This window comes from Lissotriton helveticus, chromosome 11, assembly GCF_964261635.1.
Source record: "Lissotriton helveticus chromosome 11, aLisHel1.1, whole genome shotgun sequence".
Taxonomy (NCBI): domain Eukaryota; kingdom Metazoa; phylum Chordata; class Amphibia; order Caudata; family Salamandridae; genus Lissotriton; species Lissotriton helveticus.
Genome location: NC_136072.1, coordinates 110,382,226 through 110,410,038, shown reverse-complemented (window position 1 = coordinate 110,410,038; position 27,813 = coordinate 110,382,226). Strand labels below are relative to the sequence as shown.

Here is a 27,813-nt window from a genome sequence, read left to right as displayed (position 1 = left end):
CACAGAAAACAAGACTTCTGACCATTCCACTGAAGCTATGCCAGTGGAATTTAAAGTTCGAAAAAACTTACCACTCCTCCAACTATGAGGACGCCCATCGAAGTTCTTGATGTCAAAGAAGCCAAGCCAGCTAACATGGATGCCATGATTTCTTCTTGGGATAAATTATCAGGATTAAGGGCAGGGTTGCCAGCAGCAGTTGGGGTGGGTGTTAAAGTCCGAGGGATCTAGAAAATGATGCATGCGGTTATCAAACTGAAAACAAAAATATGACTACATTTTGCTTTTATCTTTTGGATCTCAAGAAGGACATTACATGAAATGCATATTTTGGTACTGAAAATATATTTCTAATTGTTAAAAATTCCAAACGCATGTTTATGTTGATAACCAGTATCGTGCCAGTGTTTTGGGTATTTCGTGAAAAGCTACAATTCATAAACTGAAAGGTTTTTAGCCTATATCAATTAACAATTGCACACAAAAAACACGAGAGATTAGGAAAAAACTGAACAAATAAGAAGTGAGGCAACACAGAACATAAGAGATCTGATGTTCCATAAGTAGAATGAAAATATAATTTCAATTAAGTTACGAAACACGACTGAAATAGTGGAATGGCCAACCAACGCTGCTAGGTTTGAGAGTCCTTTCCTATTTCCATTCAAATAAAGAGTGAAAGAGGGGAGGAGAAGAGAAAATGAGCGAGGTGGAACACTGCAAGAGACAAGCAAAGTAAAGTATAGGACCAGAGCTACATTTAATAAATACAATATGAATATAAAAACAAACAAATAAGCAGCAACAAATACAAAGAGAGTGGCCCAACAGCCTGAACCAAAGGCTAAGAGAAAAAGAGAAAGGTGAGCACATTGGGAGTCTTCACTTTATATTAATTAGGCTTTTGAAGCTGCTTTTTTATCCATTTGTTTTTCAACAATCATGAAAATATTTTTCTCTAAAATGTAAAGTTGGATAATAAAAATGCCAAGCCAAGCGATATCCAATGTCTTGACTAGAGGAATGAATATAAAATCACGCATGACTTTTTATATTGGTCACTCTCCAGGTATAGCCCAGGTATTGGGTATTTCCATGAAATGTGATCACACACTTCATATTACAATTTGTTGCATTGTTTTCCCAGTTTACTGTAATTGTTATGAACGAAAGTAATACATTACATACATTCAACTCTGCTTATTAACAAGGGGAATTAGTTACCTGTAATGCTACTTCTCGGTAAGGGTATTCTCTCAGAATCCATAAACAATAGAATATTTACTTGCATGTGCCGGATCCCTAGAATAGCATTCTAAAAAATATTATTTAAATGAAAACAGGCCTATAAGAGGCAACACTTTTGACATATCCTGTTCTTTTTTTATCATCTTTCAGTGAAGTCGTTCGAAACGGGGAGGAAAACATTTTCGTTTATGGATTCCTAGAGGATACTCGCGACAGAAAACTAGTTTTACAGGTTGGTAACTTTTTCTTCATTGGTGCGGGATTCTATAGCATATCCATGAGCAACAGAAGAGCAAGCTAAATTATAATCAACGCCAGAGAGCAGGGTTCCAAGGATGATTGCAAAGAAGAGAAAACCAAGACTGAGCAAATAAGCTGTGCTATGAGGTGTGCCCTACAGGGGTATCTGTTAAGCAATCTAACAAATGTATGTACCAATCTCCAGGTTTCTGCTTTACAAATATGTGGAATAGGCATATTCCATAAGAGAGCAGTACCAGCTGCCCTGCCTCAAGTAGAATGAGCTTATCCTGAAGAGGTCACTTTGCCTGTAGGTAGAAAAGAATTATGCAATAAACTAATCTGTGGTAAATGAAGATTCAGGGTTTCCAGTAGTATAGGTGAAACAGGATAAGGTTTATTCTCAAGTTAGTTGTTTCAGGTTACAGGTTGAAGATGGTAGTAGGGAAGCAGGAAGGCCCCACAGGGAGCAGCATCCTTGCTGCTCAGCCCACACATTCCAACTGACACTCACTCAACCGAACACACATCTGCATTCTAATTACATGACTGTCACTCTGGCTGAGCAGCAGGGGACATAATACTAAGGGGAGAACTCGTGGCATAGAAATGAAGATATTACACAATCCATCAAGCTATGTTTTTTCTTATGAAATCAATTCTGCGCGAACTGCATCAAAATGAATGAATAACTGTTTGTCTGATGGATTTGGGCTTATCCAAATAACATTTTAGAGCTCTTTTAAAATGGAGCGTATGAATTGATCTTTCTGCCGTACATGTATGTTATGGAAAGAATGCTAGGAGAGAGACTGTCTGATTTATATGAAAATCTAAAATCATGTTGTGCAGAAAAGACTGGCGGGTTTTTAAGGAAACTTTGTTATAGCAGAAAATCAGATATGGTTTCTTCAAGCACAGATCTCAGAGCTCAATCACCTTTCTGACCAATGTTATAGCTATAAGAAAAACCCACTTTCCATTAGATGTGTTACAGGTCTGCCTTGTGCATGGGTTCCAAAAGAGGACCATTCATTTGGAATGGACAATGTTAAGTGGGAAGGCCTCCTGACGGGGGACGTGTTTTCTCAAGCCGTCATAAAACTCCTTTATTAAGGGGATGATGAAAAGAGACGTCTGAGAAGGATTCTCTCTAACTATATTGATGGCTGACAAATACACTTTAAAAGAAGAGAACTGAAGGCCAGACTTTACAAAGCAGAGAAGGTAATACAGTCTCTTCTTCACAAGTTCTCAGTTCCACTTGCTTTCTAAGGCACCATGTGCAGTACCTCATCCACTTAAAGGCGAATGAGCAGCGAGTGGATGCACTTGTACTTCTTTCAATATATTCATGTAGTCACCAGGAAGATTCAGGTGGACACGTTGTAAGTACTGGGAAGCGAGTCAGCCATGTGCACACTGGGATGGAAAATCCTGCTTGACATCCTGGATACCAGGTCCGATTTGTGCAGTAACCTCTTGTGAGGTTTAAGCAACAAGTGGTACCATCACTGCCAGTACAGTGCTATCATTATTTTACACTACATCATTTTGATGATGACTGGGTAGCAAGAGGATCAGAAGAAATGCATAATTGAATGTACTGTACCAGTCTATCAAAGACTGTAATATCAATGGAGTGACCCAGTTTTGTGCAGAATCTGGGGATAGATACATTAAACGAGCGGTGGTTCTGCTGCACCATACAATTAAAATATCTCTTATTTCGTCCTCACAGAAGGTAGGACTCCAATGAATGGTAAAGTAAAGTCACAACACTGATTTTTTTTTTAGAACAAGATCAACCACTTATATCAAATGAAATGTGGTTAAAGTTTATATAGAAAAATCATATACTTTCAAGAATTGGTGATAAGACATTCACAAAAACATGACTATCGGACTTGTAAGAATCAAAGTTCGATAGTCATATTTTTGTGTTTATGTCTTATCACCAATTCTTGAAAGTATACGATTTTCCTTTATAAACTTTAACCACATTTCATTTGGTGTAAGTGGTTGATCTTGTTCGGAAAAAAACAGTGTTGTGACTTTGCCATTCATTGGAGTCCTACCTTCTGTGAGGTTGAAATAAGAGATTTTTAATTGTATTGTGTGGCAGAACCACCGCTCGTTTAGTCTATCAAAGAGGCATTGCCCCTAGATCTTGGCGTTGGGAATCCAAATGCTGCAGCATGGCAATTTTTTATTTCACCAGCAGCACACAGGTGGATCTGCTGAGTACCTCAGTTGTGATAAATGTTTGAGGGATGCATCTTTGACAACTGAGAGAGGAGTGGTAGGTTTCTGGAAAGGGATACCCTCAGCAGGTTTACTCAATTGAACCACCAACGAAGAGACTGAATGGTAGAGTTCTTATGGTCTCTTCCTAGTCCCTCACCTTCTGACACCATTGATCCTCTAGGTATAATTGTAATGGACTGCATGTGTAGTCTGGCATTGGGACCTAGGAAAATACATGAAGTCATGCTGGCCAGTAGGTATGATACTTGTCTGACCGATGGGACTACGACTGCTTTCAGTGAAACAAACTTCATACTTCAGGATGACCGTATTTTCTCAGCGACACTTTAGCTTGTACTTTACCTATTGTGGCTCTCAAGTTCTGTATTCTTTCTAACAAGTGTAGGATTGACTCTGATGACTTGATCTGAAGACTGACATTGTAGAGAAGAGTCAGGGTAGTATGTATATCTTTTTGAAGTTTTGACGCAGAGTTGGCTTTTACCAGCCCGTTGTCAAAGCATGGGTAGACAAATATTTCCCTCTTCCACAGCACTGCTGCTACCACTACCTTACATTTGGAAAATTCTCTTGGAGAAGTCCCACTTGAAAGCAAAGAAACGTCCAATGGGTACTGCAGATGGAGATGTAAAAATATGAAACGACTCCGGTGCACTCATCTTTTACTTGTTTAACATGGAGTACTACTAGCACCTCAAACTTTACTGGTTTGTAGATGGTGCACAAATAGCTTTCAACATGCCCAACCACACTTGTCTCCATTGCTTACTCTATTTATATTCTATACACACACACACACATAAAGTTACTCTGAGCTGTATAGGACTATAGACTATAATTTTAACCCTTGTCTTTTCAGACATTTTCTGTGTTATTTTTAATATTATAATAAACGTTTGGCATATGCCCAACCCCCAGGGGCAACCTGCAGCCAAATCCTTGCAAGCTGTACATGTCCATAAGCTGTACACAGAGAGAGTTTGGCGTCAAGGCCAACCCACTGCTGAGCATGGGAGAAGTCTGGCGCATTGTGGGGTTGGGTGCCAGTGGGTAGTTGGTGCAGGACCTGGCCGGAGACCAGACCTTTCCCCGCCCTCTCCTCGACTGCTCATGGCCTTTAGCTTTGCACAGCGTATATTTGTCCTGGCCCCCAACACACTACAGGCAGCCAACCCCACTGTGCAGACTTAAAACCAAAACAATGACAGTTGGCCGCAGGATCTAGTCTATGAGCACACCCCTTTCATTATTTTTCTTCAATGGTTTTTTAGAACCTCGCTGGGTATTATGGTACTGAGCCCTGGTATCTTTGTCGGCCACAGAATGTGGCCAGGCCTTGCACTCAACGGGCGCTCACCGTAACCCCTGCATAACAGGGCCTTGTCCACAGGGCCTGGCCTCGGGCTAAGCCCAGCACTCAACCTGTGGGCAACAGCCACACCCTACACTCAACTGCATGCTAATGCCCCAACCTCCAATGTGTATAGCCTTCAGCAGTGAACTGCAGAGGGATAAACCCCACAGATCGACCATGCAGTGGAAGCCACTCTAGGTGAAAAACCAGAACAAGACACTTGACACAAGTATGACTACAGAGCCAGTTCTACCATGCAACTATGGGGCTGATTTCTACCCCTGCTAGAGATGACCAATATATCCTCCCATGAGTGCAAGTCTGCATGGTGGTGTGTATGTCTTATAAACTGGGAATCACTAGTGAATTCCTGATATATCATTTAGATATATTTTGGTCCTGACGAAGGCTGCCCTACCCACATGGGCAACACAATGATGGCTGTACAGTGTAGACCAGAACAGTGAAGCAGAAGCCATTATTACTCTGTAGCATACAGTTATAGTACTTCTATAGTTCTAAGTGTTTTAGCCTTATCAGGGTGACCATCATTAAACTCATTGTGTTAGGTTACACCCTAGATACTTTTGTTCCTTCTATCCCTACAATATCAAGAGATTCCAAATCCCTGGTTGAGCTGCCAAGATGCACCGTCATTCTGGTTGTGATGTCCAATGATGATGCAAGCCACAAAACATTCTTGGGTAGAGGACCCCTCTATAACCTTATTTCATTGTACATAAAGAGGTACAGAATTATTGCATTGGCTTTTATCTGCACGAAGGTTCCCTTACCTTATTTGATAAGGTATTGTAATAATAGTGAGATGGTAAAGTTTTCCAAAAACGTCTCCTCTTTCCCTCTTTTGATTTGAAAATGTAGCACAAAATTATCATGAAAAGCACAGGTTTTCAACAAAGAAGCATTCTTAGGAAGGCAATGGTGTTCGGGGAATCCTTCTCGAATGCGTAAAAAAAAAAAAAAGAACTGCCTCTTCAGCCCTGCGGTGCATTGTGAGAAGGCCGGGGTTTCTTAAGGGAACACAGCCTAATTGGCATGGTGTGCGTAGGCTACATTTCCTTTTTATTTTGTAGTTTTAAAAAGGGTATTGCTCACTGGATTTTCCTTCAAAAACCCACAAAAGAAGAGAATATGTAGAACATGCTGCCTTTTATAGGGATGTTTTTCATTGTAATAATAGCTTTAAATTCCACAGAAGGTTAGATTTAATTTATAGTATAAGTGTCCCTCAACACAACCCACCTTTCACCCCACCCCAAAAAAGAACTACTCTTGTATTGCAAAAACATAAAACATTCTCCTGCGTGGCTTTACTCCAGCAACTACAGTATAACACTTAAGAAAGTGCATTTATGTTCTTCACTGATTTCAAATATAGATCTAACTAATATATGCATATGAACAAGGAAAGTGGGGAGGAATACGTTAGGCCAAATTGGAGAAGAACTGGAAGAAATTCAGAGGATGTCTGGACATTAAATACAACAATAAAAGGAGGTAGTGTCAGATTCTGGTGGCTAATGAGCTTGTGGCTCGAGATATCTGCAGTCAGATGTTTGCATGTCCATTGTCTGCTCTTGAGTATAAATGCTAGACATAAATACTGGCCAACGATACAGCTTTGGAATTCCTATATGACTATGAGTAAAGAAAGTTAGGATAGGGCATACATTGGGAGATCCTGCACTTCTAGAGTAAATGGGGGCAGCATAGTCACTTGTAGGACACCAGAAAATAGGTGATAAGTATAAATGTGTGATGCTTGGCATCACAGAAGTCGTTGGTACCATAAAGTCTGCACGACTTTGATCACTCCAAGAAATTCAACTGCATACCTGGAAGGTGGGCTCTGCAAACCTTAGAAGTAGTCTGCGAGTATCATTGGGACCTAAAAAACGATTGACAACTGAAGTCCATCCGAGAGAAAAATGAAACTCAATATCCTCTTGAAAATCTGAACACAGCTTGTCACAGTTCAGGTCATAGCTAAGGTCAAACTTCTTGCAAGGAATTAGAAAGTAGAGACCATTCCGAACTTCTGGTGGTAAGAGGCATTTGACATGGTCTGAAAGAAAAATATTTTGCATGTTAGATCACTCCACACAAGCAGTGTGTTGTAAAGGAAAAAGAGACAAATATTAATACATAAATATACACAATACCAAACTATCTTAGAGCTAAGTATAGCAGCTAATGTATTTACTGCAATATAATTTCAAAGATTTGCTCTCCCTTTCCCCAAATAAGCTTCAGAAAATGTCGAGCAGGAGTATTCATCTTTCTTTGTAATGAAGCCAGACTCATGCTTTTTCCTTAACTATATATAAACATTAAATTGTGAGATTTTCATAGGTGGTGCCATATGGTTCTTCCCTTGCTCCAATTGCAAGGTTATATAACTCCACTACCTTCATTTCATTTTTTGTAATATCCACCTCTGTTCGGAAGTAATCACAAAGTGTCTGGGTCATGTAAATACTAAAAAGGTGTACCAGTAAGGGCCCTACACTATTACCACTGGAGGGTTAGGTTATTCAATGTAGCAAATAAGGAGAGGTGGTGGGATCAATATCTACTGTAACCAGGATGATGATGTGAGCTATGATAACACTGACTGTCTTGTAAGTGAATGTTTTGTGTACTCTGCAGTTATTGTCAGTTGTCAGCTGTGGCTGGAGAGATACTGGTTCTTTTTATAGTATGTTCAAGATAACTTGTTTCTAACCACGGACTGGAATGTTAATTTCTTCCTACTTTCTGCAGGACAGCACTTTGTTACACTGGCAAAATAATGGGTCAAAGGACCATGAAGTTCATATGTGGCGTTCCTCTTTATCAGCTGCTAAAATCTACCATAATTAACCTAGCTTCTTTCCTGAGACACAGAGCCTTGGCCAAAGCAACGTTCCTGTAATAGTCTACAGTCATATTTGTTTGAATACTAGTTTGAATGCCTCCATACCACAATGAACCTGGAGAAAACCAGTCTCGCGGTTAGGGGAGAGCTACTTCATAGTTGTAATTTCCATCACGTTCATCACTGGCTGGAGATTGAGAGTGATGCAGAGGTGGCTGATGGACAAGGTCATTCTGAATATCCTGGTTTACTATAGAGATGATCAAAGATCAAAGAAAAGAGGGCATTATTTCAGCTGTGTATTTGTGCTGCTTGGCCACTATATAAGGGACTACTTTCTGGCTACACAAGCCAGTTTGGTTTGGAATTTATCAGGATTTCTCGTTTGCCATTTTTTGGAGGACCAGCTTCTTGAAGATTGTTGATCATTCTGGATAGTCCTGTACCCATCACATTAACTGGAATATGAATAACATGGGCTATTACTAAGGTCTGTTGAAAATTAGAACTGGCTCCCTTTAACAGAGTTAAAACATAACTAGTTGCTGTGCGACAAAGTTATGTCCCATCAAATGTTGGATCAATAACTCAATCTTCAACTTCCCAATTCAAATATGCATCTTCAAACCATGCAACATACCTAGCATGTTTACCTAATGCCATGAACATACTCAAGCCTGTAAGTTTTCTTTCCTAATGGTAGCTGTATGGTCTGAAATGAGACCATGTTTGTTTGTGGTAGCCTGTGGCATAGTCGTGATGTTTAGGGTTACATACATATCTGGGAACTGAGCCCATGTGCTATAACCACTGGCATGGCTCTGGTGTATGGATCAAACAACAAGTGGAACTCAGTAGTTGAAGAGATAGTTGTATTGCCGAATGCCAAATTCTGCAATTCTGTGTCATGGGAAGGATAGCTCTTTAAATAGTTTTGGGATATTTTTTAGCTGTTTGAAAGCTCCTGCTCTTTGCAGTATTTTGTCTCCAGGAAGATAGTTCCACTGTCGAACAATGTATGTAGTATTTGAGATGGCAGGCACAGTGTATGCCTGCAGGCCATCTAATCCAGCAGCAGCACTGCTAACTGCCGCCATGTAAAACTGTACTCCAATCGGGTCATCTCTGGTCAACACACTGGGGGATGGTGGGGGATGGAACAGAGTTAAGGTGAGAGAAGAGTGTGGGGCTGGGAGAAGTACCCAATCTACCAGGTACATATTTCCCAATTAATAAACCTCAGTCTAAATGTATCTTTCCCCAGTGTCAATGCAAATGCATCTTCTGCAAGAACCATCTCCACACAAAACAATAAGTCAGGACATACTAGCTTTCTTAATCAACACACACTAGAAGGCTAGAGTTGGTCATAAGGCGAAAAATCATTTCTGAAATGTAAGCTATTCATGGAAATGTTGCTGTAACAAATGTAGAGACTAGTCCAGAGTTAAAGGTAAAATTGTATATTCCTGGATTTGTTTTTTAGGGTGGATCACTGCAAGTGGTCTGTGGTATTGGTACTCATTTGTTGTTTATTTTTGGTCAATTTAAAATGTGCAATTTCCTAAAAAAGGCAGCACTGACCTAATAGATATAGAAATCAATAAACATTTACACCACTGAAAAAGGAGCGGTGATATTCACAATTTGACCATCTCGTTTCAGTAATGGAAGTTCAAAAGTAAAGAAAACATGTATTGTTTACAAAAGTCTCAAATATCAAACATCCAATCAAATTCAGCCCATCATCGAGCGAAGGAGTCGTCGTGTGTTAATATCCAAATCCAGTTTTATTGATTTTTGATTGACAAATACCATTCAGCCCAGCAAACGTGTTTCATCCACAAGGGACTTCATCAAGGCTGCAGATTAAAACATATGCAAACAACATATAATACATATATATGTACAATTTTACAACAATAACATGTAAAATAATTATACACATTACATAAATCAATTGACATGAACTATACGACTCCTTACACCAATACCACCTGACGCCCAATGTTAGAACAATACTGTTAAAATCTATACGTCACAAATTTACAAAACGTTCACTCACTTGGTATAGCCATGTGTTAAGTATCTCAATGGGAAAAAACATGGCTATACCAAGTGAGTGAACATTTTATGAGTACTACTTAGTAAGAAATAATCTCTCTAGCATCAATACGTAGGGAATTTTAATAAGTTAAATGAGAAATTAAATTAGTGTGAAATAGAATGCATTGAAATGAATGGAACAGTACAAATTGTCAGATGTGATTTTACTTGTGTGTTAATATGAACATTATGTTAATTTGTGACATGTATTTTACCAGTATTGTTCTTAATTTGGGCATAAAGTGGTATTGTAAGGTGTAGTGTAGTTCATGCCAATTGATTTATGTAATGTGCGTAATTATTTTAGATGCTATTGTTATATATATATATATATATATATATATGTATTATATGTTGTTTGCATTTGTTTTCACCTGCAGCCCTGATAAAGTCTCTTGTGGGCGAAACGCACTGGCTGGGCCGAATGACATTTGTCAAAGAAATAAAAAAATGGAGTTGGGTACTAACACACGATTTCTTTACTCGATGATGGACTGAATTTGATTTGATGTTTGATATTTGAGACTTTCTGAAGAAATATATATTTCTTTGCTTTTGAACTTCCATTACTGAAATAGACAAATTGCAATTATCAGTGCTCCTTTTTCAGTTTGTGTTGTAAAATTCTGGATATATTGCGATTCCTAAGCAGTGGTGTCACTGAAAGCCGAGCGCAACAAGCTGAACTTACTACAAATACAAATAAATATACACTGGAGCGACACTTGATGGTCTGCACTGCTTTTCTATTATTTTTTCATTTAAACCACCCAGTGTCCTCTGCTTCACATTAGTTGCCCTTGAAACTGTTCTTTTCGAAGAACAATGTTAGGCTGCCCAAGAAGAAAAGTGTTAAGTAAAGCTAAATACAACTAAAATGCAACAGGATCTCAATTACAGTCAAGCACACACATTTGCAGGCTAAAGAAATAGTAACAACGTATTGCAAAACAGGAAAAATATATTACCAATCATTTCTTCTTGTGCTTTCAACATGGAAGCATTGACTGCATTAGAACAGCGATTTGCTAATTTCTTTCCCATACTTTCTTCAAGGTGCTGGTTAAGTTCCTAAAGTTTAACAAATTATGTCAATTGTATGTGCAAAATAGCACTGAAACAATATAAAGACACCTCAGCAACATCCTTTTTTCTGAAAATTACATAAATCCCTATAAAATCAATGTTTTGACTTTGTAAAAAAGTGGGTGCATTGCATCAATGTTTTGACTTTGTAAAAAAGTGGGTGCATTGCAAAAATCTTTTATCAGTAGTATATATGTAGAATAAAATCCCCCCTACCACATGCTGTAAGGTTAGTGCAAGTCACAGTGGACCCTGTAATCAGACAGAGGAAAAGGACCAGAGGCTGAGTTAATGTCTAAGAAGACTCATAGGATACTTGCATTATCCTTTTTATGTACGGAAGGAGGTATTATTTTAATGCTTATACATTTTTATTGTAAGCATAAATCCTTCATGTTTCCTCTTTTTATTTTTGTGGCATTTACTTACATTAAAAAATAACCATTGTACCAGCTTACCAAGCCCAGAGGAGGTATTTTTATTCCTTATGATACATGGTCACTCCATCATTCTCCATCTCAAACCCCCATTTAATTAATGCTTCTTGCTCCTCCTACCCAAAGGCATCTGGTTGCAGACAATGTATAACAACGTGGAATTTATACAGTAAAAATAAATACATCGGTACCATGTCAGTTTTTACAATCACATTCTAAACGTACTTCATGTAAGTCAGTATCAAATATATTTCTGAAGTTTAAAATGTGAAGATAACATGCAGATAGGTTCATGATACCCTCAATGAAACAAAGTAAAATTGAAACACTAATAAATATGGGTTGTATGATAGAATGTTTAGAAGAAGGAACCTGAAAAGCTAGCCGTCCCTTTAATTCTTTCAATGGCAGTCACAAGTTCTCCTCAGGAAGCTTTTTTTCGCACTGTCTTCTAATTCTGACAGAGGCATTTGAGGTGTCACAACTTGATGGCAATAACAGGTAATAATACTGAAGGTAGGTGTTGAGGTCACAATTAGACTGTAATAAACCTTTTTTTTACAAGAACTGAATGCTTCCATGAACGATCTAACTAACTAAAAATAGAATAAGCATAAAACTAGCCAACAATACTAAAAACATAATAAGAACAAAATTACAACTGGGGAACACACACTTATGTGACCACCATTATCCACTAAAATGGAAATTTTACTTGCAAATGATAGTAACTGGGTCAGTCTAAGAAATGCCTTATGTTAACTACTCAAGATGCCACAAAGTTACGTTTGTGGTTACAAAAACAGAACCAACACAATTGTTCCTGGAATAGGTGAAAAGAAAAGGGAACAAACCAGGGACATAGTGCTCTTGCAGAAAAATGAATAAGTTACAAACATCCAACACCTAGATGTGAAGTGGGGAGTCTGAATACTGTCAAAGAAGGAAACCCAGCTATAGGGTTCACAACAGAAGTCAATAATGGAGATTAAGAAACTGTGATAGCAGACATATTACACCACTATGTTGCAGTTCGGTCAAAGCACAAACCACTGAGAAAGTCTTGAGAGGTCCACTATGTCAGTTTAGGGCAGCAAGAATGAGACACTTTGTATCTCTTCCAAACAGAGGAGTTGTTAACTGTACATTCCCAGGCTCTGCTGCCTTCTCCCCAAGACCACTAATAATCCAGCACAGTGTTTCCCAAACTGTGGGGCGCCAGCACATTGAGTGGTTCGGGATAGTCCAAGCAATAAAGATGGCTTTAAATTCTGTATTTATCTTGTGCTTCAAAGATAGAGGTCAAATGTTAGTCTGTCTTCTGACAAATTGCTGTGTATTTTTTTTTTAACTGGGGGACAAGTGTTCACAAACTCTCTCACTTGCCAGTCAGACAAAGTAAAGTGAATTATGTAACAATGTTGCTGGGATACAGAAAGTGTGAAAGTAAAGGCTGAAGGATTTCATTTGTTGTAACACATAACCAATTATAAATACCTGTAAATGAACTGTAAACATAAGTAGTTGGGAAAGCAAAAATGAAGCAGTTTTTTTAAATTCTGAAGTGTGATGGAAACAAAGATTTTGAAAGGATCAAAAAAAATCAAGACACTTTACCAAGGGATGAAAAAAATTTGCTGTCACCCGATTTCCACACATCTTCATTTATGTGCAATATAATTATATCAGTAAAACTGTATTTCTGTGCAACTTTGTCTGTACATGACAGTACGCTACTGCACAATGCTTTAGTTACATTAAAAACAAAAAGGTGCCCGCCTCATGTCCCTTAAAGCTAGGTGGTTCACTAAATGGTCATTCTAAAAATTGGGTTGTGGTTCTAAAACGTTTGAGAAGCACTAATGTAGCAGGAGGCAGATGCCATCATTGCTATACTTTGTTATAAAGAAAAAAAGTACAAATACCAGAGTTCTGCAATAGGAAGAGACTAATGTGATTAATGCGATCCTATTTAGCATAAGCATTTTATGTGCATATAGCATTGTTTAAGTCACATTGCTCATGTAATCAATAAAATGTTTGAATATAAATTAAAAATCTATTTTGCGGCAGGGATGCCCGCTATCGCCTCTCTTGTTCGCGCTAGTACTGGAGCCATTGGCGATTACCATCAGGATATCGCCTCTGCTCAAGGGGATACGCTGGAATAACGACTGGGAGGACAGGGTCTCCTTGTATGCAGATGATATGCTGATATATATGACGGATCTAGAGAGAAGTATCCCGAATCTTCTCACAGTATGTGATACACACGGTCAAGCGTCGGGCTACACTATTAATTGGGCGAAATCGATCATCTATGTACTGAGGGGCCCCGCCCCGGTGCTTCCTACCACCTGCCCTCTGGCAGTAACCAACACAGCCTTCAAATACCTGGGAGTGTACGTCACACTAGACTCAGCGGTCTTCTACGAGCTCAACCTGTTGCCTCCCCTTACGCGATTCCGTAACGACGTGAAGCATTGGAAGGGGCTTCCACTGACTCTCTTGGGCAGGGCAGCCCTGTTCAAAATGATGGCGTTGCCTCGTTTCCTCTACATACTCGAAAACGCACCGCTGCCGGTACCTCAGAGCTACATTCAGAAAGTGGCGGCGGTGCTGTCGGGTCTCTTGTGGGACGATCGCCCAGCGCGCATAGCACATATAAAACTAAATAGGGGATGGTATGAAGGAGGGATTGCGCTACCCAATATACAATTATACTACTGGGCGGCACAGCTTAAAATCATTAATCAATGGCTCCACGCCTCACAGACAGACCCGGCTTTCATGGCTGACAGGACACAACTAGGGATGCAGAGCATACTGACACCGCTGTATCACAAGGGGGCTGCTGGTAAACTAAGAGGACCCACCAAACATGTAGTGACACTGTGGTATAAGGCGCAGGCGAGACTTAAGTGGGGAGGAGTTATAACGAAAATGACCCCATTATGGGATGCAAAAGCACTGGGACACCTTAGACGCTCTAAAGGCTTCACCCGATGGGACAATATAGGGATTTCGACAGTTGGGGACTTGTGGTCGGAGGGTGGGGTAGTCCCATTCACATATCTCCAACAACATTACGGGATGGGTGCAACAGAAAGATTTAGGTATATCCAAATTACACACGCTCTACAGGCAGCTATCCCGACAGGGACACGTCTCCCAGAATCCTCGCCCCTTGAGGATCGCCTACTTACAGACACTCTACAGGAAGGCGCGACCTCCCTCACATACCGAAAATTACTGAATAATTTGCCCAATGCATTAGAGAAGTTGCGAGAGAAATGGGTGGAGGACGTGGGAGCGATAGATGACACCGAGTGGAACGCAGCGTTAGCATCGCCTAGAGAGGCTGGTGTGTCGGCTAGGTTCCGTCTAATACAACTGAAAATCCTACATAGGATATATTACACGCGCACCTTATTGCACAAACTACAGAGAGCAGACCATCCACACTGTCTCAGGGGATGCGGAGAACAAGGTACCTTCATACATACCAATTTGGGATGCTCAGCCATTGAGGGTTACTGGCAACAGGTGCTGCGCACAATTTCCCAGACTTTAGAGGTCTCTCTGACCCCTGAGCTCCGAGTTTGCTTACTGAACATATGGGGGCCGACAGATGTATCATACCACGGAAGGTTGTGGTCTACGATTGGCCTCATGACCGCCAAGCGTGACATCGCGCAGAAGTGGGGGGCGGCGGAACTTCCCACTCTGGCACAGTGGTGCAGGAACATGGACACACTTATGGTAACGGAAAGAGCAGTTTACAAAGCAAGAGCTAACCCACGTAAATGGAACAAAATATGGCAACCCTGGAACACATACAGGGGGGACATCTGTGACCCATTATCAGAAGATGAGGTAGATAGCTCGGAGGATGAAGAGGGAGAAAACTGATTACTGTATGTTCAGAGCTGGGGATGGGCTCAGAAACCGATGATACTTTGACTGCTGTTTGGACTAGGATGGAGGAACACCCGGGTGGGGGAGGGGCGCATATATCCCACGATAAGAAAAGGCCTAGCAGTCTAAACTGTAAGAGATGTGTAACATATGTGGAGGTGTGAACCTTTGTAGAGCCACAAGTTAAGTTCCTGTTATTATAAAAAAAGAAAAGCAAGATGAGAACAGAGGTATGTCACTAAATGATTCACGACCGTATGCATGTGGAACCCGAACACACTGAGAATCATGTGACAATAATAGCCGGCCTCAGGGTTGTAGGCGTGAAATGTATGATGTTTTTAACTTCAATAAAATCTTGCATTAAAAAAAAATAATAATAATCTATTTTGCACTGGAATACACAATGTCTCGTTTGGATTATTTGTTTAAGCAACAACAGAAGCCATATTTCTGATGTTAACCAGTACAGGACACAAGCATATTGATCGCATTATCTATAATGCCACAAATTGTAGAAAGGTACATAAATGGAGGCCACAGTCCAGGTGACTGCAGGTTCCTGCAAACAAAAATCTCAATGAAAGCAAGATATTCAGTTTTGGGAAATGTCACTTCTCTTCAATGAGTACCAATCACAATGACTGACTAAGTGTTACATTATACCAAAAGGAAAGATGCACATGTACAGTTAGAAAAATATTTTCCGTTAAGGAAGCGTACTTTGAAAATGCATTTAGTTTAGTTCATAAAACGGGAGTGCAAAGAGTTCAGAGAAAGTAATTCTGAATCATTGGTCGTCTTATCCATGTACACTGTATCAGACTGGTAAAACCTAAGGCTCGTTGTAACCCTAGGATTCAAAAAAACAATATTGAGGCTTCCCAAACCACACCTTATCAGTCTCTCTTTCAAATTTCAACTAAGTAATAATTCATTCAGGATCAATAAACCCTCTACTGGACGATAGGACAAAGTGTAGAGACAATCTTAAGATGCACAACCCAGACGATTCAAAAGTAAGTTAATTGTCAATATCCTTGTAATTTCATCAGCTCTTTATTGAAAAAAGTATTTGTATAAAATCTCCCAGCACGTGATTTGCCAACACGCGTTTCGTCTTGCACCAAGACTTTTTCAAGGCATAAGTATTGGTGGTAAGAGTCCCGATGTAAACTCAGATGAAGAATAGAGGCTTTAACGGTCCACTCATCCGGACCCAATTGGAGAAGTCCTCACCAGTTCATAATAAGGAATCTGGCTGTGGGTGGTGGAGGGTATAGGTTCAATCCCCACGACGGCCTGCTGTAAGTCACAAAGACCATCACACTTTAGTCTTATAAAGCAGAAGCCCATCCCAACTGTGTAGGTGAGCTGACCAAAGGTCAAGAAAGATAACTTGCAAATATGGCAAGGTCGCAGCGTAATTTCCAAGGTAAGAAGGATTACACGTTGCAAGGTTTAATATTAAGAGCCAGAATTATGTGTCTATCACCCGACTTACAGAGTTCCGGTAAATTGAACCAAGAAAAAACTGCAGGTTTGTTGCTTTAAATGGAAACAGTAAAATTATCCGGTACCACAACCATAGTAAGTTGCGATCCGGATTAACGTGACGAAAACATCCACCACTCCGGACCCTCCAGTAATAGGGTCCAGTAAAGGGTTTATTGATCCTGAATGAATTATTACTTAGTTGAAATTTGAAAGAGAGACTGATTAGGTGTGCTTTGGGTAGCCTCAATTTAGTTTTTTTGCTATATGGTCTTCACTGTTTGTGGGTTCCAACAGCACTTTAGGGTAGTAGGTGCTTGAGGCAGATTTAGCACCCGAACTTTATACATATGTTGTGCTCTACATGAATTGTGTCACGCTCTACATAATGTACAAAATACAATTGTAGCTGTTGAATTGTGCAGATGTCTCCTTAGGGAACACTACTACCTAATTCTTGCATTAACCCTAGGATTCAGTACTGCTCAAGAAAAAAAGGAATGGGGGAGAAATGCCATTATTCTAAAGTTTAACGCCAGGTGAACACATTTCTATACTGCTGCTAAACTGGTGGAAAGACAAGATAAGAAAATCCCTTCGTCTTTCATGAGTGAGGCTGAAGGCAACCTCATAAGAACTCTGAAAAACATAGAAGCAGAGTGTGTTACCTTCGCCAAATGGCTCTCCAACACTGCAGTATGTGAGAGTTTGCAGAAAAGAGATTTTGGGCCAGATGTACAACGTTTTTTGTGGTTGCAAATAGGAAATCGGTCTGTTTGAGACCGCACAGTAGGTCTGCCCTATGTACAAATCCTATTTTGCGAATCAGTAACCCATTACTGACTCACAAAATAGGGTTTGCGACTCGCTATTAGGAAAGGACATGCCAAGGGCGTACCTTCCTAATAGCAAGTCATATTTCAATGTACAATTGTTTTACAACCACAATTGCGGTTGCAAAACACTCAGTTTACCACCCATTTCAAAAAGGTGTTTAGCCTCTCGCAAACGGGAAGGGGTCCCCTGGGAACCAAATTCCCCTTTGAGACTGGCAACGAAAATATTTTTTAAGAGCAGGCAGTGCCCACTGCGCCACCCCAGTTTGGACCCAGCCATATGCAAATCAGTCTTAAACCTGTGCCTCGTGGGAACAGTCCAGACCGAACTGCCAAGCCAGGTCCTCCCTGGACCGGAAACACAAATCCTGGGACCGGTTTCTGTGTATGTCACCCTTCATCAGCCAGGCTAGCTTGAATCCAGTGGCACAGTGAGCAAGGGAACCACGTTGGGGCATACCCATCCCACTTAGGGCGAAAAGTGTAACTGCAACACATGATGGACAGAATGCTGAATGATTCAAATATTCTACCCCATTCAAAAGATCTGGGTTAAATGAAGAGTTATTTTGCCCACTGCCCCACCCAAGTTTGGATCCAGCCATATGCAAATCAGTCTTGAGCCTGTGTCTCAGGGGAACAGTCCAGACCGAGCGGCCAAGCCAGGTCTTCCTGGACCGGAAACTAGCATCCTGGGACCGGTGTCCGGGTATGTCACCTTTCATCAGCCCGGCTAGCTTGAATCCAGTGGCACAGTGAGCAAGGGACCCAGGTCTGGGCATACCCGTTCCAGGGAACACTGACTACTCTTAAAAAGTGAAGCAGAAACATTTCATTTTTCTTTTTTAAATGCATCCCGTTTTCTTTAAGGAAAGCAGATTGCATAAAAAAATCTTTTTTTAAATGCTTCATTTAAAAAGCAGTCACAGACAAGGTGGGCTGCTGACCCCTGCAAGTCAAGTTCAAAGATGCTTTATTCGGTTTGTAAAATAACACAACCATATAGCAACAGACATAACATTTTACACATATTGCAACAGCTATAAAGAAGAGAAACAACAGATAACGGGATTGCGCTTAAAAAAAAACATTTAGCAACAATAATAGTGCAAAATCATAAGGTCATCTAGAAAAATACATTTGACTGTAGTATTGATAATTATACGACCATTGATAATGTGCAAATATGCAGTTAAAGTGCTAAGTATCATCTCTGTATAGATACAGATTGATATTTTCTAAAGGGAATTCTGCAACATACTTCCTAAAGTGCAATATGCATATAACAGCGTCTAATCAGGCTATTCACAAGGAATAACTATGACAAAAGTGCAGGTGCTGGATCGTTCCAATATTGGATATTATTCCATAGCAGCAAGTACTCAAACATATGTGTGCAAATTAGCATGATAATACATGATATCAACAACATCCTGTCATTAAGTGCATAATACATTTAGCAGTTTGCGAAATTCATGTAATAATTGATTTTCTAGCAGAAATACATTTTAAAATATAACTAGCCACATAAAAACATACATCTGGGAACTCTAGATTAAACACTAATTTCATTGCTGTTTGTAAATGATGCGTATCATATTTTAAAAAGATGGGTTTCAAATAATATTTCCTAAAAGACGTATAGAAAGTGCAAAATAGCATAAAGTGACACACGCTCTGTTTTGATTTGCCATCACATGGGCACAGGCACGTTCCAGGTTGTTTAGGCACAGGGAAGGCCACGAGATGATGCACAATTCCTAAACGGAGACGGGTTAACACAAATCGATGGGAGGGAATACTAACTGTTACAAGATAAAATTGGAAACCTACGTTAATGTTATATTGTTGGTAGAGATTGAATGTACTTTGATTCTTATATTTTTCCACTCTAAGCTCTGCTGAATATTTAAAAAAAGAGGCCTTCAGCTCTCGTTTTGATAGAATAGGATCCATTTTAAAATCTTTAAAAATGTCCAGACCATACAATGTTTTATACCAATGATGTATATGGTTCAGCCAAGGAATTTTTGATCGATGGTCAAGATTAATACAATCAGTTATTACATCCTGTGTAAACTTTGTCTCCTCCTTTGCCCATATTGAACGCCATAAGGACAGAGGACGGAGCGCAATTAGATCTTTGACATAATACAGGTCTAATTCCTTATGTAATAACTCCGTTGAAGCCGTAGCTGGGACACTGATTAGTCTTTTTAAAAACACATTTTCCTTCCCCTGAACAGTTTTGGCACTCTGTGCATCATACCCCCAAACTCCAGCCCCATATATGGCTGACGAAATGCATCTGGCGTTAAAAAGGGTCAACATGTCAGGAATTCTGCGATCCCCTAGTTTCGCAGCAAATCTAAAAATACAGTTAGTATTCCTGGCCATTTTAAAAAGAACACTTTTTTGTTCATTAATCCATTTCCCGTCTCCTGAGAAGGTAATACCTAGATAACAGAAGCTATTAACACTTTCTAATTTCCCCCCTTCTAAGAAAAAAGACTTGTGTTTTCTTTGGTTCTTACCACACACCATGGTAACTGTCTTCCCTTTATTAATTTCCAATCCCCTGTTTTCTATAAATACGTGGAATTGATTAATTAGGTATTGCAGTCCGTTATGAGTCCTGGAGAGAAGGACCGCGTCATCCGCGTATAAAAGGATTGGGATAGGGTTACCTTTTATAGTTGGTGCGTCTGCATTGGTCATTCTTAAAGTTGTATCAACGTAGTTAATAAATAAGGAAAATAATAGGGGGGCGAGTACGCATCCTTGACGGATGCCTCTCTTGACATCAAAATAAGGGGTACATTCACCATCTGTTCCAAACCTTACTTTGCTTGATATATTATTGTACAAGCGGGCGAGCAGATGGATAATTTCAGTAGGGGCGCCCATTGCCAGTAATGTGGGCCAGAGCAATGCGTGTTCCACCAGATCGAACGCGGAACTCAAGTCGGCAAAGCATAGGTAAAGATTACCAGGTTTAGCTTTGGTATACTTGCCGACTATGAGTTCCAGGTTCACGCACTGCTCCATTGTTCCTATTCCCCTACGAAACCCATACTGCACAGGGGACAAGATGTTATTCTCCTCGGTCCAGGCTTCCAGTCTCACTAATAGGACTCGACTAAGGATTTTAACTGTCGAGTCCAGAAGCGAGATTGGCCGATAATTCCTAGCCTCTGATCTGGAACCTTTTTTGTAAAGGGGTATAATGATTGATTGGCCCCATGTCGCTGGTAAATTACCTTCCACCGCTGCATTAAAATAGCGAGTCAGGATTGGGGCCCATAATAATATCTCATGTTTATAGAAGTCCATGGGTACCCCATCGGGCCCTGGTGCTTTTCCCCCCTTACTGTTTTTAATTGCATCTGTCACTTCATTTAATATTAAAAACAACTGCATTTTCTTCCATTTAAAACATAAAATAGACCCATCTGGATTAAAATCAGATTTAAAAATCTCAGAAAAGTGTGCAATCCATGCTAGACAACTAACGTGGGAACTGACCTCTGGAATATTTTCATTCTTTAGAAATGGGCCATTTATAGTATCCCAGAACAATTTATGATTTTTAGATGTAACAGCCATATCAAGTTTGTTCCAGGCATCGTTCTGTAGCTCCCTTTTCCTAGTTGACAAGGCCATTTTGTAATTAATACGTTCTTCTCTAACTATTTCTTTATCTCTGGGTTTAACATCAAGTACACTTTTCAACCTTTTCAAACTCTCAGCACAATGTTTGTCAAACCAGACAGTTTTTTTTCTTTTAATCCTACTATTATTTCTTAAAGTATTTTCAACTGTGCATGTAATTTTCATAAAATTAGAGAGAACGGCTGTTGCTATCACATTAGGTGCAAGACAATATTCAACCTCTCTAGTGCATTTACAAATAACATCCTTCATTAACTTGTCAGGGTCAATTTTAGCCCATTTGATTCTCGTACCATTTGGTCTCACAGCGGAAATCCCATGGACAGATCTACCGTGTACAACAGTTTTTGGGCCCCAGCCCATTAGCTCCACTGAAATGCTGTTGTGATCACTCACAGGCTGCTCTGTTACCCAAACATTGGAAAAAATCGAACCACTAGACAATAAAATATGATCGATATTAGAATGGGCATCTCTCCCCCTAAATGTTGGGCACATTTCATTATTTTTGTTTTTTGTACATTCAAGTAGTTCCAGATTGAATTTGGCTATTGAGTTGTTCAATACGCTGCCATAATTACTGTGCGGGAAATGATTAACGTAAACGCTATCACCCCCTGCATAATCCTCGTGGTGACCACAAATTCCCTTCCGGGCATGTCTACAGGCTTGAATGTTAAAGTCGCCTGTCCACAGTATTACAAAGTTATTCTTGGTAAGAGTAATTGCAGCTTCGATAGCACATTCCACCTCGGGGACGATCTTATCTCGTTTAGAGCCCACAATATAATTATAAAAATTTACAATAATTAAGTCCCTGCCATGACTATGTGTTAATCGCAATACTGATGCATGCTGGCAAACTACAGTGTGCCCCCCAGCAATAAATTCCGTTAGTTTAGTTGAAACCAAAGTCAGTAGACCACCCTTAGCTCTACCAGCCTTGGAAGCTACTGCTGCCACACTATGGGAGATGTAGCCTTCAACTTCTATTAGTTCTGTATGCCATGTCTCTTGTAGACAAATAATGTCGTAGCCACATGTAATGAAGTTATCCCAGAACGGGGTACATAATTTGGAAGCGATTCCCGCTATATTCCAGGTAACAATTATAAGGGAATCAACGCAACTCGTACCTAAACGTTCGGGATTATTAGGCAGAAGTGATGCTTCCTGCCTTACAATCAAACTATCATTATCATTAACAATGGTTGCGGTTATATTGTCATTTATAACATTATCTGTAACATTGCCTATACATAGCACATTTTCTGGCAATAATAGATGTGGCTCAGTTATGATTTGCAAACAAATCTCATTACCCGAATCCTTTTCCAATATTAGTATATCACCCATTTCAATGCTACCAGAATGTTGGGTCAAAGATAAATCAGCCAGTCAATCGTTCTCCTCGAGTGAGTTCAACAACTGAAATCTATTGGAAGTTGGGACCAGGAAGTTGTCATATAGATTGGGGAGTAAAGGAGGACAGATGGGTACAACATTAGGATACTTTATAGTCGCCGCTCTTGGATGTTGGAAGTTCTGTGTAATAATTTGTCTTCCTGCCAGGTTCCTATAGAAATAGTCTAAAGGGAACAGCGTGATGTTAAATTCGTGGCTTGATGGCATAGGTGCGTGCAAGATCGAATCTCTAGCCCATTCTGTAGTCCTAAAATTTATGATTATACAATCCCCATCTATCTCCTTTTTATTTGGACCCACCCAACCTACCCTCTGTGTGGTTATAATCTCATCAGCACCTCGTGTTGGGAAACCACAATTTTTCACTAACCAATACAAGGTTTTATTTTTTAGGGTTTCTTGATTTTCAAATTGGTTGGGCAACAGCTTCGGGACATTCGCAAGTATTGCTACAAATGGTCTACAATCAGGTGGCAAATTAATAGTGGCTGGAATAACGTTAATATGACACCTCGGTACAGGTAGGCTCTGTTTATTATTATGTGCCGGGTCATTGATGTTTCTTTGACCCCCAACTACATTTTGCCCACTCATTGTCTTAGGGGTGGTGAGTGTTGGCCTCTGCCTACCACGTGTAGAAAGCACCGGATTTGCAGCCACAGTGGGCACTTTTGAGGTATAATTTACTGAGTTTAATTTGTTTTTGCTCGGATTCCCAGATTCTACATTAGTTATGTGGGGACCGACTTGTGTGCCCAGATGTTCTAGGATATCCAAGTTGGCTATGCCCAGTTTTTCCAGATTCTCTATTTTTTTACTTAGAGTTTCTAGAGTTACCATCACAGGTGCAATATAGGTTTTTATCACTTCCTCGAAGCATGCTGTGAGTGCCTTAACATTTGTTGGAGATAGAGTTTCCAACTGTATATCACCCTCTCTTTCATTGGTTTCTAAAGTTTGTAGAACCCTCTTTTTTCTTCTTCCATATATTTTTGGCTGTTTGTTGATTATTATCCTTTTGCGACCTTGGGTAAACTTCCTTTTGGGGGGTACAGAGTCACAGTCAGTTTCACTATTTGGTAGACTGATATCACTAATTTGTACAGTTGGAATGACAGTGTTAGTATCACGACCATCCAGGTCTGTGATGTTTACCGGCGTATCACTATGAGTTTGGGGCTGTGGCAATATACTATTCAGAAAAGGGGGTGGTGATGAACAGAGTGTCTGAATTAAGCAGACCACTCTTACCCAGTCCAAAGATCAGGGCTTGATCCATCACCGTTATTTATCTCACTGCCCCATCCCAGCTCAGAACCTGGCTATATGCAAATTAGTCTGTCCCTGGCCCAGTGCATCATGGGAACAGGGCAGACCAAACTACCAAGCCAATTCTTCACCAGAAAGGAGACCAGCTACCGGGGACCGGTTTCTGGCATTTCAGCCTCTTCGGCCCGGCTTGCTTGAATCCTGATGGAGCAGTGAGAAAGGGACTCATGTCTGAGTATACCCTGCCACACCTATAGTGGCCAAAAACGATTCAGAAAAGGGGGTGGTGATGAACAGAGTGTCTGAATTAAGCAGACCACTCTTACCCAGTCCAAAGATCAGGGCTTGATCCATCACCGTTATTTATCTCACTGCCCCATCCCAGCTCAGAACCTGGCTATATGCAAATTAGTCTGTCCCTGGCCCAGTGCATCATGGGAACAGGGCAGACCAAACTACCAAGCCAATTCTTCACCAGAAAGGAGACCAGCTACCGGGGACCGGTTTCTGGCATTTCAGCCTCTTCGGCCCGGCTTGCTTGAATCCTGATGGAGCAGTGAGAAAGGGACTCATGTCTGAGTATACCCTGCCACACCTATAGTGGCCAAAAACGATTCAGAAAAGGGGGTGGTGATGAACAGAGTGTCTGAATTAAGCAGACCACTCTTACCCAGTCCAAAGATCAGGGCTTGATCCATCACCGTTATTTATCTCACTGCCCCATCCCAGCTCAGAACCTGGCTATATGCAAATTAGTCTGTCCCTGGCCCAGTGCATCATGGGAACAGGGCAGACCAAACTACCAAGCCAATTCTTCACCAGAAAGGAGACCAGCTACCGGGGACCGGTTTCTGGCATTTCAGCCTCTTCGGCCCGGCTTGCTTGAATCCTGATGGAGCAGTGAGAAAGGGACTCATGTCTGAGTATACCCTGCCACACCTATAGTGGCCAAAAACGATTCAGAAAAGGGGGTGGTGATGAACAGAGTGTCTGAATTAAGCAGACCACTCTTACCCAGTCCAAAGATCAGGGCTTGATCCATCACCGTTATTTATCTCACTGCCCCATCCCAGCTCAGAACCTGGCTATATGCAAATTAGTCTGTCCCTGGCCCAGTGCATCATGGGAACAGGGCAGACCAAACTACCAAGCCAATTCTTCACCAGAAAGGAGACCAGCTACCGGGGACCGGTTTCTGGCATTTCAGCCTCTTCGGCCCGGCTTGCTTGAATCCTGATGGAGCAGTGAGAAAGGGACTCATGTCTGAGTATACCCTGCCACACCTATAGTGGCCAAAAACGATTCAGAAAAGGGGGTGGTGATGAACAGAGTGTCTGAATTAAGCAGACCACTCTTACCCAGTCCAAAGATCAGGGCTTGATCCATCACCGTTATTTATCTCACTGCCCCATCCCAGCTCAGAACCTGGCTATATGCAAATTAGTCTGTCCCTGGCCCAGTGCATCATGGGAACAGGGCAGACCAAACTACCAAGCCAATTCTTCACCAGAAAGGAGACCAGCTACCGGGGACCGGTTTCTGGCATTTCAGCCTCTTCGGCCCGGCTTGCTTGAATCCTGATGGAGCAGTGAGAAAGGGACTCATGTCTGAGTATACCCTGCCACACCTATAGTGGCCAAAAACGATTCAGAAAAGGGGGTGGTGATGAACAGAGTGTCTGAATTAAGCAGACCACTCTTACCCAGTCCAAAGATCAGGGCTTGATCCATCACCGTTATTTATCTCACTGCCCCATCCCAGCTCAGAACCTGGCTATATGCAAATTAGTCTGTCCCTGGCCCAGTGCATCATGGGAACAGGGCAGACCAAACTACCAAGCCAATTCTTCACCAGAAAGGAGACCAGCTACCGGGGACCGGTTTCTGGCATTTCAGCCTCTTCGGCCCGGCTTGCTTGAATCCTGATGGAGCAGTGAGAAAGGGACTCATGTCTGAGTATACCCTGCCACACCTATAGTGGCCAAAAACGATTCAGAAAAGGGGGTGGTGATGAACAGAGTGTCTGAATTAAGCAGACCACTCTTACCCAGTCCAAAGATCAGGGCTTGATCCATCACCGTTATTTATCTCACTGCCCCATCCCAGCTCAGAACCTGGCTATATGCAAATTAGTCTGTCCCTGGCCCAGTGCATCATGGGAACAGGGCAGACCAAACTACCAAGCCAATTCTTCACCAGAAAGGAGACCAGCTACCGGGGACCGGTTTCTGGCATTTCAGCCTCTTCGGCCCGGCTTGCTTGAATCCTGATGGAGCAGTGAGAAAGGGACTCATGTCTGAGTATACCCTGCCACACCTATAGTGGCCAAAAACGATTCAGAAAAGGGGGTGGTGATGAACAGAGTGTCTGAATTAAGCAGACCACTCTTACCCAGTCCAAAGATCAGGGCTTGATCCATCACCGTTATTTATCTCACTGCCCCATCCCAGCTCAGAACCTGGCTATATGCAAATTAGTCTGTCCCTGGCCCAGTGCATCATGGGAACAGGGCAGACCAAACTACCAAGCCAATTCTTCACCAGAAAGGAGACCAGCTACCGGGGACCGGTTTCTGGCATTTCAGCCTCTTCGGCCCGGCTTGCTTGAATCCTGATGGAGCAGTGAGAAAGGGACTCATGTCTGAGTATACCCTGCCACACCTATAGTGGCCAAAAACGATTCAGAAAAGGGGGTGGTGATGAACAGAGTGTCTGAATTAAGCAGACCACTCTTACCCAGTCCAAAGATCAGGGCTTGATCCATCACCGTTATTTATCTCACTGCCCCATCCCAGCTCAGAACCTGGCTATATGCAAATTAGTCTGTCCCTGGCCCAGTGCATCATGGGAACAGGGCAGACCAAACTACCAAGCCAATTCTTCACCAGAAAGGAGACCAGCTACCGGGGACCGGTTTCTGGCATTTCAGCCTCTTCGGCCCGGCTTGCTTGAATCCTGATGGAGCAGTGAGAAAGGGACTCATGTCTGAGTATACCCTGCCACACCTATAGTGGCCAAAAACGATTCAGAAAAGGGGGTGGTGATGAACAGAGTGTCTGAATTGCAATGTTTAAAAAAAAAAAAACAGAACCAGAATGGAGCAGTCCAAATATAAAAGGTCAAGAAACCAATTGGTAATGGAAGTTAGAGCATCAAACGTGGGCAACAGACATAAGAAAACATAAAAACAGTCTTTCAAAAATTGCCACAAAGAGTCAAATAGAGAACTGAAGCTAAAGACGTACTTTGACATTACAGCATGGAGATATAGCAGCTTAACACCAGGAGACAGATGCCATGCATTTAAAAGGGAAACAACGAATGGCAACCTGACAGGCTCTTAAAATAATCAGACAAAAGGGAACTGAAAGATGGAATATTTGAAGTGGATAGTTAGGCCTTTACACACACACTACGCCGTAACAACCTGTGCATTCTGGGTGTAGCAAAAAAAGCGGAGGGGCAAGCCCCGGACCTCTTTGTAGAAGACCTTGTGCTACAATACCTGAAACCTAAGGTCCTCAGTAAGTTTTTTGTAATTGAGAGGGCGCACAGGGTCCCCAGCGGTCGGCCCAAGCCGCGTG

At 41.2% G+C, this 27,813-nt stretch overlaps 1 protein-coding gene across 1 annotated transcript in view; it reads right to left on the bottom strand.

Annotated features, from left to right (window-relative positions):
* MFN1 (mitofusin 1) overlaps positions 1-27,813 on the bottom strand; it is a 209,148-nt gene that overhangs the window by 69,770 nt on the left and 111,565 nt on the right. Inside the window, exons 13-15 of the mRNA XM_078666485.1 lie at positions 11,063-11,165; positions 6,967-7,196; positions 72-227 (exon numbers count right to left, since the gene is read on the bottom strand). Of these exons, the coding sequence (XP_078522611.1) occupies positions 72-227; positions 6,967-7,196; positions 11,063-11,165 (489 nt within the window). The remainder of the gene's footprint in view (positions 1-71; positions 228-6,966; positions 7,197-11,062; positions 11,166-27,813) is intronic.